This window comes from Cucurbita pepo, chromosome 14 (assembly GCF_057944985.1).
Source record: "Cucurbita pepo subsp. pepo isolate OVF chromosome 14, ASM5794498v1, whole genome shotgun sequence".
Classification (NCBI taxonomy): Eukaryota; Viridiplantae; Streptophyta; class Magnoliopsida; order Cucurbitales; family Cucurbitaceae; genus Cucurbita; species Cucurbita pepo.
Window position 1 is genome coordinate 10,516,695 of NC_141811.1, and position 18,464 is coordinate 10,535,158.

General features: G+C 35.4%; 1 protein-coding gene and 1 pseudogene across 1 annotated transcript; both read right to left on the bottom strand.

Moving 5' to 3' along the window:
* Nucleotides 1-900: 900 nt before the first annotated feature.
* Nucleotides 901-4,591, bottom strand: LOC111810767 (subtilisin-like protease SBT5.3). The gene is made up of 10 exons (XM_023697545.2): nt 4,501-4,591; nt 4,317-4,426; nt 4,147-4,244; nt 3,908-4,072; nt 2,830-3,467; nt 2,659-2,756; nt 2,244-2,489; nt 1,995-2,109; nt 1,675-1,888; nt 901-1,500 (listed from the first exon to the last, which is right to left on the bottom strand). Exons 1-10 carry the CDS (start codon nt 4,582-4,584, stop codon nt 962-964), a joined length of 2,307 nt encoding a protein of 768 aa, XP_023553313.2. The 5' UTR covers nt 4,585-4,591; the 3' UTR covers nt 901-961.
* Nucleotides 4,592-11,239: 6,648 nt separating this feature from the next.
* On the bottom strand, nt 11,240-17,457 carry LOC111810475 (subtilisin-like protease SBT5.4; annotated as a pseudogene).
* Nucleotides 17,458-18,464: the final 1,007 nt, after the last annotated feature.

The window sequence follows — 18,464 nt, forward strand, 5'->3', positions numbered from 1 at the left end:
GTTAAAAAGATAAATTTTTTAGATTTATTTATGAATTTGTAAAATTACAATATTTTTTCTTACCTCTCAGTTTTGTTTATAATGTCGGGTAACAAATGCTTGAAAAAGGAGTATCAATAATTTTATTATATTATTTAATTTTAAATAATTAATTATGGTTTGACTATTTTATTTTTATTAAGTTCGATTATTAAAATAATTTTAATTCTTTCCAATTTAATTTAATTGATTTTCAATTTAAAAAAAAAAAATCATATAAAATATTTAACATTTTGAACGAAGTCCCACCTACCCGTTCATACTTCCCTTTTTCTTTCGAGGCCTTGTGTGCCTCTCAAATTTTCATTATTTCTTCTTCTCTATCGTGATTGAAACCTCGAACTTCTCATCGATAACTATGCGTTTTCAGTGTTCGGATCCACCCGCAACAACTTCACCAATGACTCGACCTCTTCATCTTTACCATCTGGTTACTTCTACCCCTTCTTTCACGATGTTTTGCCCGATAAATAAGTTCTGTCACTTTACAATAACTTCAGCGACCACGATTTCTCAACAAAATCCTTTTCAAAATAAGTTTTTAAAATTTGTAATCGATCTCAACATTCTTCAATTCCACAATATTAGTAAAATTATTGAACTTTATATATTAAGAATAGATCTAGAAGCAAGATTTGGAACCTAGTTCTAAATTGAGTCACTCCATCATCAAACTTGATCAAGACTTATTAAATGACTCGAATGCAATCTACCATAAAAATTACTTAAAATCTTAGAAATGACAAAAATTATAGTCAAATGTTTAAAAAAAATATCCTTTTAACTCTATTATATTTGAAATCAAATATTAACTAAATTAATGTATATTAGACGTATTAAAGAAAAATATGTAGGGGGATACTATTTATTTGATTTTAATATTTATTTCAAATAAATTGATAATGGTTTTTCTTCTCCTAAATCATCCTAAATTCACTACAATTGAGCTTCTTACATGATGCTTACCATCTAACCATTTCAAAGACCCAAATACATACCCTCGATGCTTGTTGTTTGCCACACTCCGGAATACAACTTCGAAAGTCTTCTCTTCATCAGTTCGAGTAAACTTCAACGTACTTGGCTCAACTGAAATTAAAACTCCTGGGGGTACCTCCACCTGAACTACGTATGTGCTTGGGCTTCCCACATTCTTAACTGTTCTTTTGATTGTCACAGGTCCTGATTTCATATTGGGTATCGAGATTGATGGGTAGTTGAAATCTGTTAGTTTGAATGATTTTGAACAAACGAATGACGTATTGGAGAATTTACTGAGTTGTGCTTTGTTGTAGCCTCGAGCACATAAGAAATTTAAATAGTCGTTGGTGGTAAGGTCATAAACAAGGCCAGGATTTGCTGCTCGGTTGGGTTGCACATGTCCCGCACCGTACGCGAATGGGTTGGCTACAAGCTTAGTTAAATCTAGTATTGGATGCAAGTCATTGGCTCTAGTTTCAGCTGAAGAAGCCAAGGAAATGTTATTACATTGGGAATGAGCACAAATAACTTCTCGAATCACCATGGAACTCTAATTGATTACGCTAAATTTGATTATATCGAACAATTTAATACAGTTAATTCTTTATATCTTAGCCCAACTATTTACATAATGATTTGATTATTTGAATGTACCTGTGGTCATGATTGCAGATTTGATAGCTGCTGGACTCCATTTTGGATAAATAGTCTTGAGAAGGCCAACAATACCAGAAATATGGGGACATGACATGGAAGTGCCAGATACTACATTAAATGGAATTCGACGGTTGTCAAATGGTGAACCACTTGGTGATGCATCTTCTGAATAGGCTGCAATTATATTGACGCCTGGTGCTGTTATATCAGGCTGAAGAAAAGAAAAAGTGAGATACACACTTAAGATTTCGAGTTGAACATTGAATATTCTACGGTAGAAACACAATTTAAATAAAAAGGAGTGCAAACATGGAAACCTTGAGTATCGACTCCTCGATTGAACTGGGACCTCTAGATGAGAATGAAGCCATAACAGGTGCAGGTTTGATTCCCATCTCTGTCCTTACATGAGTCATGTAAGCCACTGGAGTTCTGGTTGTTAAAGTATAACAATAAGTTTTGTGACTAAGAGTTTATTAGGAAAGACTTTCTAAGTGCTTAATTTATTAAAAACACTTTTTCAAATACTTAAAAAGTCATCCAATTTCAATAGATGAAGTAATTACTTGGTGGAGTTGATGTATTTGTAGACGGTTTCGCCATCGATATAACTTATGTGGGAGACAGGAAGGATGTGTGCATCGGCTACAACATCATTCCCATATTTCTCGTTGTTGGCTAGAATCATCCCAACAGCACCTGCTTTAGCAGCCACAAAACCCTTGTTCACTCTTGCATCGTCCCCTCTAACGCAAACTATAATCTTCCCTTTCACCTTTCTCGGATCAAGAGACCCCTCCACACACAGTTTACTGCAAGGATGCATCACAATTTTCTCATTAGTGTTCTTACCTAAAACGTGACCATTTTAGTCGAACTTTAAAAGTACATGGACCAAAATGGACGTTTCAAATGCAGCCGAACGAAAATGAACCAAATTAACAGTATATGGATCAAAATAATATTTAAACCTATACTCACGCAGCTTCAACAGACATATTGATAGCTTTCGCATCTGCGGAAGTAATCAATGGATAGAATTGCTGAGCTGGCAATATTTTGTCGGAAAGACTTGCTCCCTAGTGTTGATAATTTGAAGATCATTAAAGATGGCAAAAAAAACATGAGAAAATAGAGGAATAAAATGAGTACCGTGATATTCTTCTCGTTTCCAAGGGCCACATAACTAGTAAATTGTCTGTTGATTGTGCTAGCAGCCACAGTGAAAAGCCAAGGTGCCACATTTTCTATGCTCTGTGGATCGGGTCCTGAGTTTCCACCCGAGCAAACGACAACGATCCCTTGTTGAACCGCATGGAAAGCTCCGATCGCTGCTACGTCGTTGAAAAACTCCGTGGGACCTCGGCCGAGTGAAAGTGAGAGAACATCAACACCATCAGTAATAGCAGCTTCTATGGCAGCTAGGATGTCTGCATCCGAACACTGACCACCACGAAATGTAAGCCAGCATACTTTATAGGCAGCAACAAGGGCTTTAGGCGAACCCCCTTTTGCAGTACCATTACCATAACCAAAAACGTTAGCTCCTGAAACGAAACTGCCTCCAGCCGTGGATAAAGTGTGTGTTCCGTGCCCTTCTTGGTCCCTTGCTGTGTCAAAGCTGATATCAAGGGATCCCGCAAGGGAGACAACACCTTTATTGAAATACCGTGCTCCAATTAGCTTCCTGTTGCAATGAAAATTAGAGCCACCCTCACAACTTCCCCTCCATCTGGAGGGAATAGCTCCATATCCTTCATCGCTGAAACTCTTTGATTCTGGCCAAACGCCTGTACCAATCCAAATTTTAGAACTGACATGTTTTTGTAGCAACATATATATGAGTTATACTTTCATAATTTATTATAACTATATAAAAAAAATAAAAAAATACTATAAAAAAATTCCGGACTTTTAATAACAGGAATGTTTTCATAGAAACATATAAGTTATAGTTTCATATTCTATTATAGCATCCATTATAACTATTAAAAAAATGTTATAAAAAATCCCAGACATGGGTTGTCACGACGTCACAACGTATGAAAAACGTTATAAAAAAATACTCTATTACCATCTATTATAAGTATAAAAAATTGCTTTTAAAAAATTCAAGATTTTTAATAACATGGGTTGTCACGACGTATGAAAAACGCTATAAAAAATCTATAATAACGTTTTTCGTAAGTTATCATATTCATTATTTCTTGTAGTGATAATCAGGACTGACCTGTGTCAAGGTTGGCAATGATGGTAGATTCACCAAAATTTGAAGCATTCCAAATGGAATTTGGAGGAGTTCCTCCACCATTCTCTAGCTCAAGAAATTCCCATGAATTTGTTGTGTGCAGCTTTCTCATCATGTTCTCATGAATCGATACGACAGCGGGATGTCCTACCATGATATGTAGCCAATTAGGCAGCAAAATGAGTATCGATTCATATTAAGTATTGGATCGAATGGTTTACTTGCTAGATCTTGTGCAACTTTGTGGTCAAGAACGGCAGCAAAGCCATTGATATATCTGTTGTAGGAGTAGAAGATTGCTTCTTTGGCCATCTCAGTGCTATACTTGAAAACATAAGAAGATTAAGCAAATTGGCAAATAAAATGTAATGACATAGACTAGAAGCTTCACCTTCCTAACAATGACCCGAGCAAACTGTAATGAGATTCCGTTGCGACTTGGAGATCGGCTGATGACGGATTCGAGCCGTGCGAATGTGATCCCAAATAAACAATGTAAGACTGCACGAGATGAACAAATGAGAAATAGGATCGAAGAAAGAAAAAATCAAAAGAATGGTTGATCATTGGCTTGCCTTTTGGGTGGCAATGGTGGATGTTTGCAACAAAGGGAAAAGAAAGAAGAGAAGAACCAATGAAGATAGATTGAAACCCTCCATAGCTTTGTTCTTGAAGCTTATGAATGAGCAACTCCCTCCATTCTTTTCAGCTTTATAATAACAAACCTAAATGGCCTAGGCCTCATTTGACTCTTCATTTTTATTTAAAGAAAGTTTTTAAATGAATTGGTGCAATTTTCGAAAGGAAATGAAAAACATTTAAAACCATTCATAGCGGTAATCATCAAATTAAAATCTTTTGGACTAACTCGAAATTTTGGGTTGGTTTAGTCGCTGACTTAAATAATTTGAATAAAGTTCAGAACCCACTACAGCTCTCTATTTTTCGTCCGAGTGTTGGTTGTTTTTTTTTATAAAAAAAATATACTACTTATATATCATATATATTATATTAATAATTAAAATTTCTGCATCACTAACATCAATTACAAACGTCAAACCGTTTTAATCTTTACAACCCTATTTTTAGGCTGATCAGGTTGGACCGACCAAGACAATGTTAACATGCGAACCGATTCGAATTTTTTGATTTTCCAAAAATTTAACCTAACCTATATTGAAAAAAAAAAAAAAAATTAGGTTGGTTGGGTTCTCGAGTCATTTGAATACCTCGAGTATAGTCCATGACCTCTATTAATCTTATTGTATTTTTTTGTTCGGAAATGAAAATTATTATTATTATTATTTTATAATGATTACTTTTATCCTAACGCGCTGTATTTTGTTTGGTTTTTATGAAACAAAAAAGGAAAAAAATGAAGGGATTGTGTATTTATAAGAAGGAAAGTTAATAAGTTTATATAATTTATAATTACCCTAATTTAAACGGTGGCATTGAATTAATGATATATTTAACCACAAATTAATTCAAGGAAAATGGATTTTTTTCCTCTTTTGCCCTTTCCATTAATCTTCCCCATTTTTATTTCTCTAATTGGGTATATGTATTCTAGGAAGTATATATAGAATCGTACTAATGGTTAGGGTATTTTTGAGAATTTAAAAAAGTTTTTTTTTTTTTTTTTTTTTTTTTTTTTTTTTTTTTTAGTTTTTTAAAAAGTTTAATGATGTTAATAAAAGTTTTAAAAACTAAAAGAGTATTTTGAAAAGGTTTTGAAAGTTTTTTTAAAATTGTTTTGAAGGTTAACTCTATTTTTTAAATAAAGTATTAATGGTTCATCAAAAACTAAACCGTAAGTATTTTTAAAACTTTTTTTTAAGGAATAAAATGAAAAACAGCTTTAAAATTGAACGGAGGAGAGAGAAAATTCATCGAAAAATCTCGTCATGCATCGGGTGAAGAAGAAAGGATCCGACAGATCTAAATACGGGTCGGTTTCACCTGTGGCCTTCCTTGCCTCATTACAGCAGCCTGCAACCAACACGAACCAAGACCCAATCCATATGGTCAACCCACACAGCTTGCAGCACCCGTGACCCATGACCAAAAGCCTCGACTCAGTCCATCTGTAATAGTCGTGTCTGCAACAATCTGAGAACCCGAGGCTCAAATCGCAACCCAACATGCAACCCGTGACTGTAGGCCGTGACCCATGACCCGTCCCTCAAACCAAGAGGTAAACAAAAACGTGGCCCACTCCTATTGTGCCACGTGTCGACCTACATCAAAAAGAAGCCCTCGACTTTGAGGCTCAGCTCAGGTACCCCAATTTTAGCCTAAATCTCACCATTTCGACCCCCTCGAACGTGTTTTCAACCCTAATTAAGGTAATCGAGGTCGTTTTAATGTCGTATTTCACGTATGTCAATTGAAATTACTATTAATTGTGAAATACTAACGAAATGTGACGAACAATCTAATAGGAAACGAACCTCGGCAACATTTGGAGCAGCTTTTGAGGAACGAAAGTTAACGTTTATTGAATTAAGGAGAATGTCGGCTAAGGTCAACCAAGTAAGTGACCTTACTATAGTATAGGCTAGAGACTTGTTTGTTGTATGACGTATAATGTATGAGTTATGACGTATGATGCCATATATGAGTTATATGATGATGTATGATGACGTGCTATGATGACTATTATGTATTTGATGGCATTATGATGACGATGAGTTATATGATGGCATTATATGATGATGTAGGATGTATGATGACCATCATCATACATCATCAATATGATGATGCTTGATGACGTGCTATGATGACTATTATGTATTTGATGGCATTATGATGACGATGTATGATGATTATGATGCATGATGTTGCTACTTTAATGTGACGATGTTTTTCATATTAAGCACGATGTATGTTGTGAATGCCATGTTGCATAATGTCCAAAAATCAGCATATGACACAACCCTACAGACTATGAATAACGATGTTAAGATGAAGCGCATGTATTACTAATAGTAACATAGAGATGAAACTAGGGTTGTGTCAGGAAGACATTTTAAAGACAAAAAATAGAGGGACCTCATGCATGTTTGTGTGTACATAAGCATTGGGATACTTCCCATTTTTTTGATGATGAGTACTGACACATTACAATGATGACAGTGATCATGTAGAGCATGACACTCGGGTGTTTGTTGACCTCCAAACGTCGCTACGGACAGCTAGCTCGACGATGATGGGTCCGGGAGGGGTGCAAACCGTCTGGGGCTTTTATACGTGTGGATCGTGTGTAAGGAAGTACTACACATCCAAGTTAATTCAGACCGGAGGTCACCCCTAGGATGAGATAGTGATAGGTTCGTAAAGCATTGTTGCATGTGTTTGCACTTTGCATGACCCCTGTATTGGCAAAAGATATAAACTTTTCTATCTATTTGCAAAAGATAGAAGAATAAGAGATCTAACCTACCAGTAACTTTTCTATCTCTCTCATCTTTCTTAAAATGTGCATGAAGTGAAGCCATTTCCTATCCTATTTTTCTCTCCTAAAATCTATCATTTCTTATTTATGTTTTGTTTATCTTTCCTATTTTTCTCTTCCCAAAATCTATCGTCTTTTATTTTTTTATTTTTCTGGCACAATTGCTAATGATTCTGATGTTGATTCTGATGTTGTAGGAGGGGTTGGGGAGAGATATTTGGGAAAGGTGGAGAGAAGGATCATTTACTTTTTTTTTTTTTCCTTCTAATTATTCTTTTTTATTATTATTATTATTATTATTATTATTATTATTATTATCATCATCATTATTATTATTATCATTATTATTATTTTTTTTTTTATTTTCCAATCGTTACCTTATATACCCCTAAAAAAATTTTCACGCTCGAAAGTCTCAAACTCTTGTACTAACTCGAGTATTTTTTTTCTCTTATTTCGTCCTCACACTCCCACGTTGCCTCCTCAGTGTGGTGATTTCGCCATAGCACCTTAACGAAAGCAATGTCCCTGTTGCTTAGCGCTTTCACTTCCCAAGCTAAGATTTTTATGGTTTTTTTTCCTTGTAACTCAAATCTTCGTTGAGTTGGAGTGGTTCATAGTCTATTACATGGATAGGGTCCATTATGTATTTCCTCAATATCGACACATGAAATACATCATGTACTCCTGAGAGAGAGGGAGGTAGGGCTAACTATATGCTACTGGACCGATTCGCTCGAGAATCTCGAATTATCTACTGAATCTGGGACTTAACTTGCCCTTACGTCTGAACCTCAAGACATCATCCATGGGTGCCACCTTTAGTAATACTGGGTCCCCTATCTCAACCTCTAAGCTTCTACGTCTTACATCGGCGTAGTTCTGCTGTCTACTTTGAGTGGTACGCATCCTCGCTCCAATTTTCTGGACAGTCTCATTAGTGACTCGAACAAGCTCAGGTCCTACTAGCTCTCTCTCACCTACTTCGTCCCAACCTAGCATGGACTTGCACTGTTTTCTATACGGGGCCTCAAATGGTGTCATTCCAATAATGGTTTGGAATCCCAACTTCCCTTAAAGTCTAATACGCAAGCGCGTAGCATGTCCTCTAAGATTTGGTTTAGGCGCTCTATTTGTTCATCTGTTTAGGTCACAAGCTCACACTAACAAGCTCGGCTACGTCTCTCTTCATGCTCCTCCACCAGAGGTGTTGTTTTAAATCTTGGTATATCTTAGCACCTCTTAAGTGCATGCATAGAAAATTTTGAGTTGTGTGCTTCTCTTAATATCTCTTTCCTGAGCTCCTCTATTGTCAGGACACACAATTCACATAAAGGAGAACACTAGGTAGAATGTCCAAGAATTTATAAGAGGAAAACAAGACTGACATGTGTCAAAATTGCCAATGATTGTAGATTCACCAAATCTTGAAAGGTTCCAAAGTGAGTTTGAAGAAATTCCACCATCATTCTCAAACTCCAAGAAAGTTCCATGAAAGTTCCATAGTCAAGTTGTGTGTAGTTTTAATCCTTTGTTTTTATACATTGATATCACATCACATCATGACTAAAAAAAGACAAGGAGAAAAATACCATATTATTAAATTAGAAAAATGAGGTTGGCTTGATAACTATTTGACCTTTGAAAATTAAGCCCGTGAATACTACTTTCAATCTACCTTCTTTTGGAAACTAAAAAACAAAAAGACTTTATTTTTTAAATTTTTATGTGAGAATTCCAATGTTTCTATAAAAATATAAACCCAATAAATTAGGAACAAATTAGTATGATTGTATTTTATTGAGAAAGGAAATCATTTTCCAACAAAATGATAGCCCTAGCCCACAAAGAGATGAATTATTTTACTAGCTATATCTTGTGCAACTTATTGATCAAGAACAACGACAAATAGTATGATTAAAATATTACTTCCTTAGCCATTTCATTGTTGTAATTAGAAACAGAAATATAAGAGCGTAAATTAAGAGTGAGAGTTCAACAAATCTACCCTACATTATTTGAAACTAAAAGCTTCATCTTCGGATCTAAGTAGATTGTAGTGGATTTGTGTTGAAAGTTGGAGATCAACAGCATAAGGATTCTGACTCATGTGAATCTGATCCTAAGTAAACAATATAAGACTACACAAAATAAAGCAAAAAAAATCTTAATGTCTAAAACCATTTAATATACATATTAAAAAGCATTTATAAGTGATCCTCGAATAACCTTCTTCGCTTCTTGGCTACCATGGTGGGTGTAAAGGAGGTAGATTGAACGCATCCATTTATTTTTCCTGTAAGAATAATTGCTCATTCTATTCATAACAACGTAATATAATTAAAAAACATAGTGCTTAAGGTTCTGAGTCCAAGAAACTCTCCCCTCAAGTTGTTATTTCTATTTCATTTATTTGTTTCGGTATATTCCGATCCCGGGTCAAAACCAACAATTGTACTGATCTAAGACAAATGTTCCATTTCGTTCTAGTGTAAGAACAACGATCAACGTCTATTGACCAATGTATATTACATCCTGAGTTTGCAGAACAATATTATTAGGCTCGTTTATCAAGATATTCGATAGAAACGGAACTCTGTTGATGAAGGTAAAATGGTCACAAAACCGCTAGTATAAGGTACTAGTGAAAGACCTTCAACATCTTCCAGACCTTATCAATGGAAGCAAGAAAGAGAAGAAGAATCAGTATGTCAGGAGAAGAAGGAACCGAAGAACAAAGCTAAGAAGAAACCAACGAACATAGCTAAGAATAAATCGGAGGCCACTTCAGTTAAGAAAGAGCAACCTATAAGTCAATCTGCGCTTCATCAGACTTGCCTTCTCAACCAAAGAGGCCTGGAGGCAAATATAAAAAGAAACAAAAATCCAACAATAACAAGGTTGAAAGAAAGAGGAGTATCTTACAACATGATGAAATTCCTATGCAGAAGAGAGAGGCTAAAGAAATTATACGTTGCATAATTAAAATTTCTTATGAAGAAGATAAAGTTGATAAGCGACCACTCAACATTGAAATTACAAAGCAACGTCCAGATATTCTAACCAAGCTCTAGCAAAGGTTAAACTTTGCAGATATGCAGGAGTCGCTCTAAGTAAGAATCTCGAGTAAAGTCAAGCTTACGGGAAGAATATGAGTCAATAAGTTTGACTTAGTAAAAAAAGCTATTAACTTGAGCAAGTTTAAGAAAATGATAGTGTTCTATTAAGAATTGTTAGTAGTTGCCCCACTGTGTAATAATGTGTAATAAGTTTTGGACAATAGTTAGTAATTTATTTAGGAGAATTGTTAGCCCTTTTAACTCAGGGGAAGTTTATAAAATTTGTTTGCATTTTTTCCTCAATAAATACTCATCAAATTTATGCTCTATCCACGGCAATATAGGAAGATTATTGAAAAGCATAGTTGTAACGATCGATCCTTGGTCTAAGAAACTCTTCCTTCAAGTTGTTATTTCTGATTTTTTTTTCTCATTATATCTCCGTCCTTGGTCAAAACCAACATTGCTCGGAAACTTCAATAAATTAATTTTTTTTAGAAAAAAGCAATAAAAGAATCTATTATCATTGAGAACAGGAAAATAAAATTTCAATTATTGAGCTAAAACAAGCTATTCTCAACCCAACTCATGTATTTCTTTCACGGCTTCCTTAATGTCACAAAAATTAGACTGCTAATGCAATGCTTCCCATCAAACCACACAAGTTTTTCAAACACATACCCATTAGGTTGATTATTTGGCACTTTCCTCGATACAACTTTGAAATTCTTCTCTTCATCAGTTTTGGTGAACTTCAAAGTACTTGGGTCTACCCAAACCGAAACTCCTGGCGGTGACTTAGGCAACATACATACCTAGACTTCCCACATTTTTTACTCTTCTTTTGATCTCTATCGCCTCTGATTTCAAATTATTCATCGAGATTGATGGGTAGTTCAAATCAGTTACTTTGAATGACTTTGAACAAACAAATGAAGTATCATTGGAGAATAGTTTCATTTGTGTTTTATTGTAGCCATGAACATATAGGAAATTCAAGTAGTCTAGGGTGGAGTGGTCGTAAACAAGGCTAGGATTCGCTGCTTTGTTTGGTTGGACATGGCCGGCACCATATGCCAATGGGTTTGATTTCTCCTTTTTTGAGCTTAGTATGGGATTTAAGTCATTGGCTTTGGTTTCAGCTGCAAAACAAAATCATTAGCTTGTGAGATTTAAGTCAAAATGAAAATCTCATAAATGATATATCATACTATTCATGGTTTGGAAATACATTTGAGAAATTAATAGTTTAATTAGTCCTTGAACTTTTAAAATAATTGAAATTTTTTTCCTAATGAACCTGTGGTCATGATTGCAGATCTGATAGCTGCTGGACTCCATTTTGGATAAAGGGTTTTGAGAAGGCCAACGATACCAAAAATATGGGGCATGACATAGAAGTTCCTGATAATACATTATATAGAACCCGATGTTTATCAAAAGGTGAACCAGTTGGTGATGCTTCGTCAGAGAAAGCCACTAATATATTCACACTTGGTGCTGTTATATCATGTTGGAAATTAAAAAGAAGAATGCAATACTTCAAATTTTGCAATGGTCAGCAGTTAATCCATTGAACTTTATACTATAAAATTACTCCACACATATATCCCACCAACCTCGAGTATTGAGGGCTCAACTGTGTTGGGACATCTTGACGAGAACGAAGCCATAATTGGTGCTGGTTTGATTCCTAACTAAGTCTTTACGCGAGTTATTTTAGCCATTAGACGTCTGATTCAACCACAGAACGTGATGTATAAGTTACAACTTTTAAGTATAATAAATTTTTAACTTAAAAAATACGTTTAATAGATTCCTAATTCTTAAACTTCTAAATTTATGTTTATTAGATCATAAAGTTTAAAAGAGTTCGAGAATAAATATGGAAGTTTATGAAATAAGGAGTAATTATTTAATAGACTTGATGTATTGGTTGATTGATTCCAAGTGTGCGCAAAAGTCCATCCCCTCTATCCTTGTAATTAACGAGAATTATCCCAACAGCACCTGCTTGAGCAGCCACATAACCTTTGTCCACATCGCTGTGCAATAGGAAGTAAGTGTGCAGCAGACAAAAGTCCATCCCCAATATCCTTGTAATTAACCAGAATTATCACAACAACACTACCTGCTTGAGCAGCCACATAACCTTTGTCCACATTAGCGCCCAAATTAACGCAAACTACAAATTTTTCCTTTTACCTTTTTAGGATCAAGAGACCCTTCCATACTTGTTTGGCTACAAGATTATCGGCGCCCATATTCAAGTGTTAATTTTAAAGACTAGGGCATGATCAAATGTATCCAGAATTTAAAGATATTTTGTATAATTTAAATAAAAATATACTCACACGTCCTGATGAGAGATGTTGGATTTTGCATCTATAGCATGGATCAACGGATAGAACTTCTTAGCTGGCAATATTCGATTAGAAAGAATTTCACCCTGATATTGATAATGAAAAATTATTTAAGACAACATAAACGTAGTACATAGAAATATACACAATCGACAAATATAGAGACACGTATACGAAAAAAATTTATATGCCCAATGCAATTAACTATGTTTAAAATGGTTCGATACTTACCTAAATATTTGTATAAATAGGATCGAGAACATGACTATATAGTACTAATAAGTATCGGATAGAGTACCTTCAAGCGCCTCTTGCCTCCCAACACCACGAAGTGATAAAAAGCCTGTCAACTGTGCTAGCTCCCATAGTTATCATCCATGGTGCGACATTTGAGACCATGCTTTCAGTTGGTCCTGAATTTCCAGCATAACTAATAACAGTAATGTCATTCTTCAAGGCATGGAAGGACAAGCCATTAGATCGTTAGAAAATTTATTAGCATCTCCACCAAGTGAAACCGATAGAACATCAACTCCGTCACTAATGGCAGCTTCAAAGCCAGCTACAATATCGGCGATAAAACACGCACCATCCAACGTTTGAGGCCAACATACTCTATAAGCGGCAACAAAGGCTTTAGGGGAACCCCCTTTTGCAGTGCCATAATCATAAATGCTTATTCCTTTAACGAAATTGCCTCAAGCTGTGGATAAGGTGTGTGTTCCATGCCCACCATCGTCCCTTGCTGTTTCATTGCTTGAGTTGAGAGGTTTAGGTTCCACGATGGATATATATCCTTTGTTGAAATATAGTATTCCAATCAGCTTTCTGCATTTAACATCTTCAATTTTACATCTACGTCACACGTATCAATACAAGCATTTGATATAATGACTAGCTAGAACACAAACACGACAAGGATAAATCTATTATCATTTTTATAAGAAAATCTAATACTTGATGAGTTTATGCATTTGTATGCTTAGAAACATAAGTTAAATGACAAGTTTAGTTCATAATTTTTTTTCTTTGTATTTTTATATATATAATATATTGTAATCCGATGTTATAGTATGATATGTATATGATAAAAATTGTTATGTCTGGAAGTATGGAATGTTATGTATGATATATTTATGTAATTTGAATGATATGATATGATTGACATACAAAACGACGAACTAGCATGAAATACAACCCCATCATATGCATGAAAGATATGATAAATGATATGATAAACGATATGTGAAATGATATGAAAAACGATATTGTAACGACTCTAAATTTCCACATACTCAGAGTCGCTACTAACGTCTCATGCTCATCTATAATGCGGAAATAACATGAACATCATTTGTAACGTAAACTTCAAAAAACGTTTAAAACAACTTCTTCTCTGGAAAACACAGCAATAGTCTTACGTGTTTAAATATGAAATACTGCAATTTAGAAAAAAAAAATATAAAATAATTTAAAACAATGAAATGCAAAACAACCTATTCTAACTTAAGACTAGGAATTTAAATATGAGTCTACCCTATGCACGTGTCAGAGTCTCTCGCGATGCCGCCACCCTCCATACAAGTGCGCCTTGCCTTTACCTAGAAAAAAATGTGGCACACGGCCTGAGTATTTCGAGGAATACTCAGTAAGTGGCCCCATTATAAGGGGTCATGCAAATGCAAACACATGCAATCATGATTTAGAGACCTATCTCTATTCACCATAAGGGTGGCCTCCAGTCTCAAACAAATTGGATGTATAGTACTTCCACACACACGATTCACACGTGCGAGTGTGAATCTCCAGGGCGCTCGCACACCCCCTGACCCTCTGGTCAAGCTAATCTGTAGCAAAGTTTGAAGGTCAGCGGAACCTCATAGTGTCATGCGCCTCATGAACACCCTCATCTATGTGCATTCGCACTCATCATCATACTGGGTGCGTCTGCACTCATCATCTCTAGGGGAAGTAGCCCTATGCTTATGAACATACAATATGCATGAGGTCCCTCTAAATCCATCATAATGTCTCTTCTAACACAACCCTCTAGTCTCATCTCTTTGTTACTCTAGATAACACATACTCGTGGATCTTTATATTAATATCATTTTCATGTTCTTAGGGTTGTGTCCTATGTCGATCTAAAGACACGATGCAATATAGCACATCATCATATAACATGCTCAAGATGGAAAACATGGTCATATTAAGGTAAATGTCACGCAATCATCATACTCATCATATTGTCATAAAGTGCATCAAGCATATCAAGTACTGTTGGGTTTTATGTCCTAAAACTCATAGTTTGTAAACAAAAACATATTCTATTTTCAATAAAGTTATTATTGTTGTTTATTCAGTAAAGATTGTTATTGAATAAAGTGGACTTTACGATCATTAATCTAAATCCAATAAACTAAGAACATTCTGGCTATAGTATGATTATTTGAACTATTTGTAGAGATATAAGAGTGAATCAAGTTCAAGTATATAGTCAAAATGATCTATAGTATAAGGAGAAGGCTGAGTACCTTATTCTGGGGACACTATGGATGCAGCCCACTTTTGTATATTATATAAACAATGTGATCACTAAATTATACATGTGGAGACATGTGAGTGGGGGCATCCTATGCAATGAGTATTGCATAGGATCGGACCATGAAGAAAATCACTCTCACTTTATAATGTCGTTTACTGTTGAGACTGATTTTCTTTTCATTCGATGACCTAGGTAACTCGATCTTAATCCTGAGCTAACCATGAACTCCTGTTCATTCAGAATTATCCTTAGATTTGCATGGGTGAGAGTGGCTCGAGTTCGCCGACTCAATAGACCTCCCATTTCAGGGGTAAGACTGGGTGAATAGCTGGGGACGTGGGGTGCAAGATGGAATTCGCTCCTACCCACTTTTAGGGATAGAAGAGAGGTAGTTCCCTTAAGTGCTGACTCTAGGTCTTGAACAAGGGGCCCCACCCACTCATTGGCCTGAGAGGGATTCAGTTTACTGGTTGGACCACAAACCAATTGTTCATAAGAGGATCAGTGGGACATAAGGAACAAGAAGTAACTTCAGGGGTAAAACGGCTAATTGACCCAGCTCTAGTTACGAACAACTTGTGAAGGATCGACTTACTAATCATGGTTATATCAAACGAACAGAAATATATCTATAGTGAGGGGAGTGCAACTACTAGGCTATAGTGGAGTGTCCTAGTAGTTAACGAGTGTTGTTGATTAACAAGGTTAATGAGTTTAACCGGTTAATCTTGGATCATTGGAGCCCATGATCTATAGATCCATTAGGTCTCTCTGCTAGTTCATATCGGACTAAACAATAGAACAGTGTGACGAGTGAGTTCGAAGTGTTCGAATTCAAATTAGGGAATATGCGTTACATATATACGATATATTTAACCGCATTTTTGTTTTATTTACGAATTAAACAAAAAGAGAGAATTTGAGATATTTTAATAAAATTTAAATATTTTAATCAAATATGTGTTGGAATTGATTGAGATTGTCTTTTAAATTAATATTAAATATTAATTAAATAGTTTAATTAATCATTTAATATTACTTTAATTTGAAATTAATTATTCAAATTAATTGTTGAATTAAAATGTTGACTTCATTTGATGTAAAAATCCATGTTAGTGAAATTTTGAGGTGTCAAAATTTGGTTTAACCAAACTTGCATGCTTGCCAAATAAATCCCACAAATTTGAGTGGAATTTTGAGTGTCAAAATTTGGTTAACTCAAACATGCATGCTTGCCACATAATCCCAAACATTTGAGTGAAATTTTAAGTGTCAAAATTTGGTGATCTCAAATTTGCATGAACATGCAAACATGACCCTTTAAAATAGAGTGATCACAGTACATGAAAGGTCTTCTTTTTGGGAAAAACCATGAGAAAAACCTCTCACAAACACTCTCTTCATATATACAAAATCCCTCCCAAGTTTAGTCACTCACCGGATTCCACAATCCCGTTCTATTAAGGATATTTAGTAATAATTATAGTTTACCATATATATTATACTTGATATTTTATTACCAGAGGTATCTTTTCCTTTATTGTTATTTCCATATCCTTATAATTTATTTGATTATAAATAAGATAACTTTCACACCATTTAGGTGTGGTGGATTAATCAAACATTCTCATGGTATCAGAGCCATTTTGGTTTAGCAACCCGGATCCTTTGTTTCAATGGCTTTTGAAATCTTCTACTGTTTTTCTCCACCACCACTGCTGGCTTTGACGCCGCAGGGGCAGTCGTCATGGCTGCCACATGCAGAGCCGATTGATTACTCTTCGGCTCCATCCTTTTGACCTCCAAATCATCCTTCGCCATACTCTGTACATACAACCTCATCTTTTTCAAACATAGCCTCTTTCATTTTCTTCCCAATTTTCCCTTCATCCTTCACAGAAACCCTAATCTTAAGATCTTCATCAGCGTTCTCTTCGAAAATATACAGAATCTCGATAATTCCATCGACTTTATGCAGAGATTTACCTTTGGAATCTGGGCACCGCACTGGCCTCTTTGCCAACCAAGTTGCGGTCGCCCTTCTCGCCAAAATTGGCTCCTTCGCCCAATGTGACGACTCTTCTGGCTTTAACATTGTCTTTGTCCATTGCTCTAGGTTTCCCCTTCTACTTCTTGGGGTTAGACATATTCTCACAAGAGCAAAGGCAGCATCGTCGCTAAGCGACAAGTTCTCTTCATGGGTTAGACATATTCTCGCCGAAGCCAAGGCAGCATCGGCGCTGAGCGGCGATCCCTCTGCAATTTTCGATGGCCAAGAAAGTGTTTAATTACGCCTCCTTTGAACCAAGTTGTTGACATCTTCACGAAAAGTGTTTCTCAACCTCTTTGAATTTTTCAGATCCAAGCTTCACGTTCGTTCAAATTTGACGCTCAGCTTGCGGTGGGGTGTTAAGGATATTTAGTAATAATTATAGTTTACCATATATATTATACTTGATATTTTATTACCAAAGGTATATTTTCATTTATTGTTATTTCCATATCCTTATAATTTATTCGATTATAAATAAGATAACTTTCACACCATTTAGGTGTGGTGGATTAATCAAACATTCTGACGTTCTAAGGCCGGAGGATAGTGGAGAAGACACTAGTGGTGGTTCAAAACCGGTTCGTGAGGAAAAAGGAATTTAAACTACAAAAAGTTAGTATTCAAACTCATTAAGTTTTATTACTTATGAACATGCTAGTTATTTACTATAATTGATGTTCTAAAAGTACCTAAGATCCAAATTGCTTCCGCATATGTTATATTAACACCATCAAGTATGTCATTCATCAAAATATATATATACTACGACATCATCAAGCATCATAACTCATACAGCATCATAACTCATACATCATCATATACTCATACATTATCATATACTCATACGACATCATACAATACAACTCATACGTCATTATAACTCATACAATTTTTAGCATATCCTATAGTAAGGTCACTTACTTGGTTGGCCTTAGCCGGAGTACTCCCTAATTTAATTAACGTAAGCTCCCGTTCCTCAAGAACTACTCCAAATGTTGCCAAGGTTTGCTTCTTATCGCACCGTTCGTCACCTTTTATTAGTATTTCACATTTTAATTAATA

Coding starts and splice junctions, on each gene's coding strand:
- LOC111810767 (XM_023697545.2), bottom strand. CDS start 4,584: ATGGAGGGTTTCAATCTATCTTCATTGGTTCTTCTCTTCTTTCTTTTC. Junction 2,757..2,829: donor GAAACGAGAAGAATATCACG/GTACTCATTTTA, acceptor TATCAACACTAG/GGAGCAAGTCTTTCCGACAA. Junction 1,889..1,994: donor TCGAGGAGTCGATACTCAAG/GTTTCCATGTTT, acceptor TCTTTTCTTCAG/CCTGATATAACAGCACCAGG.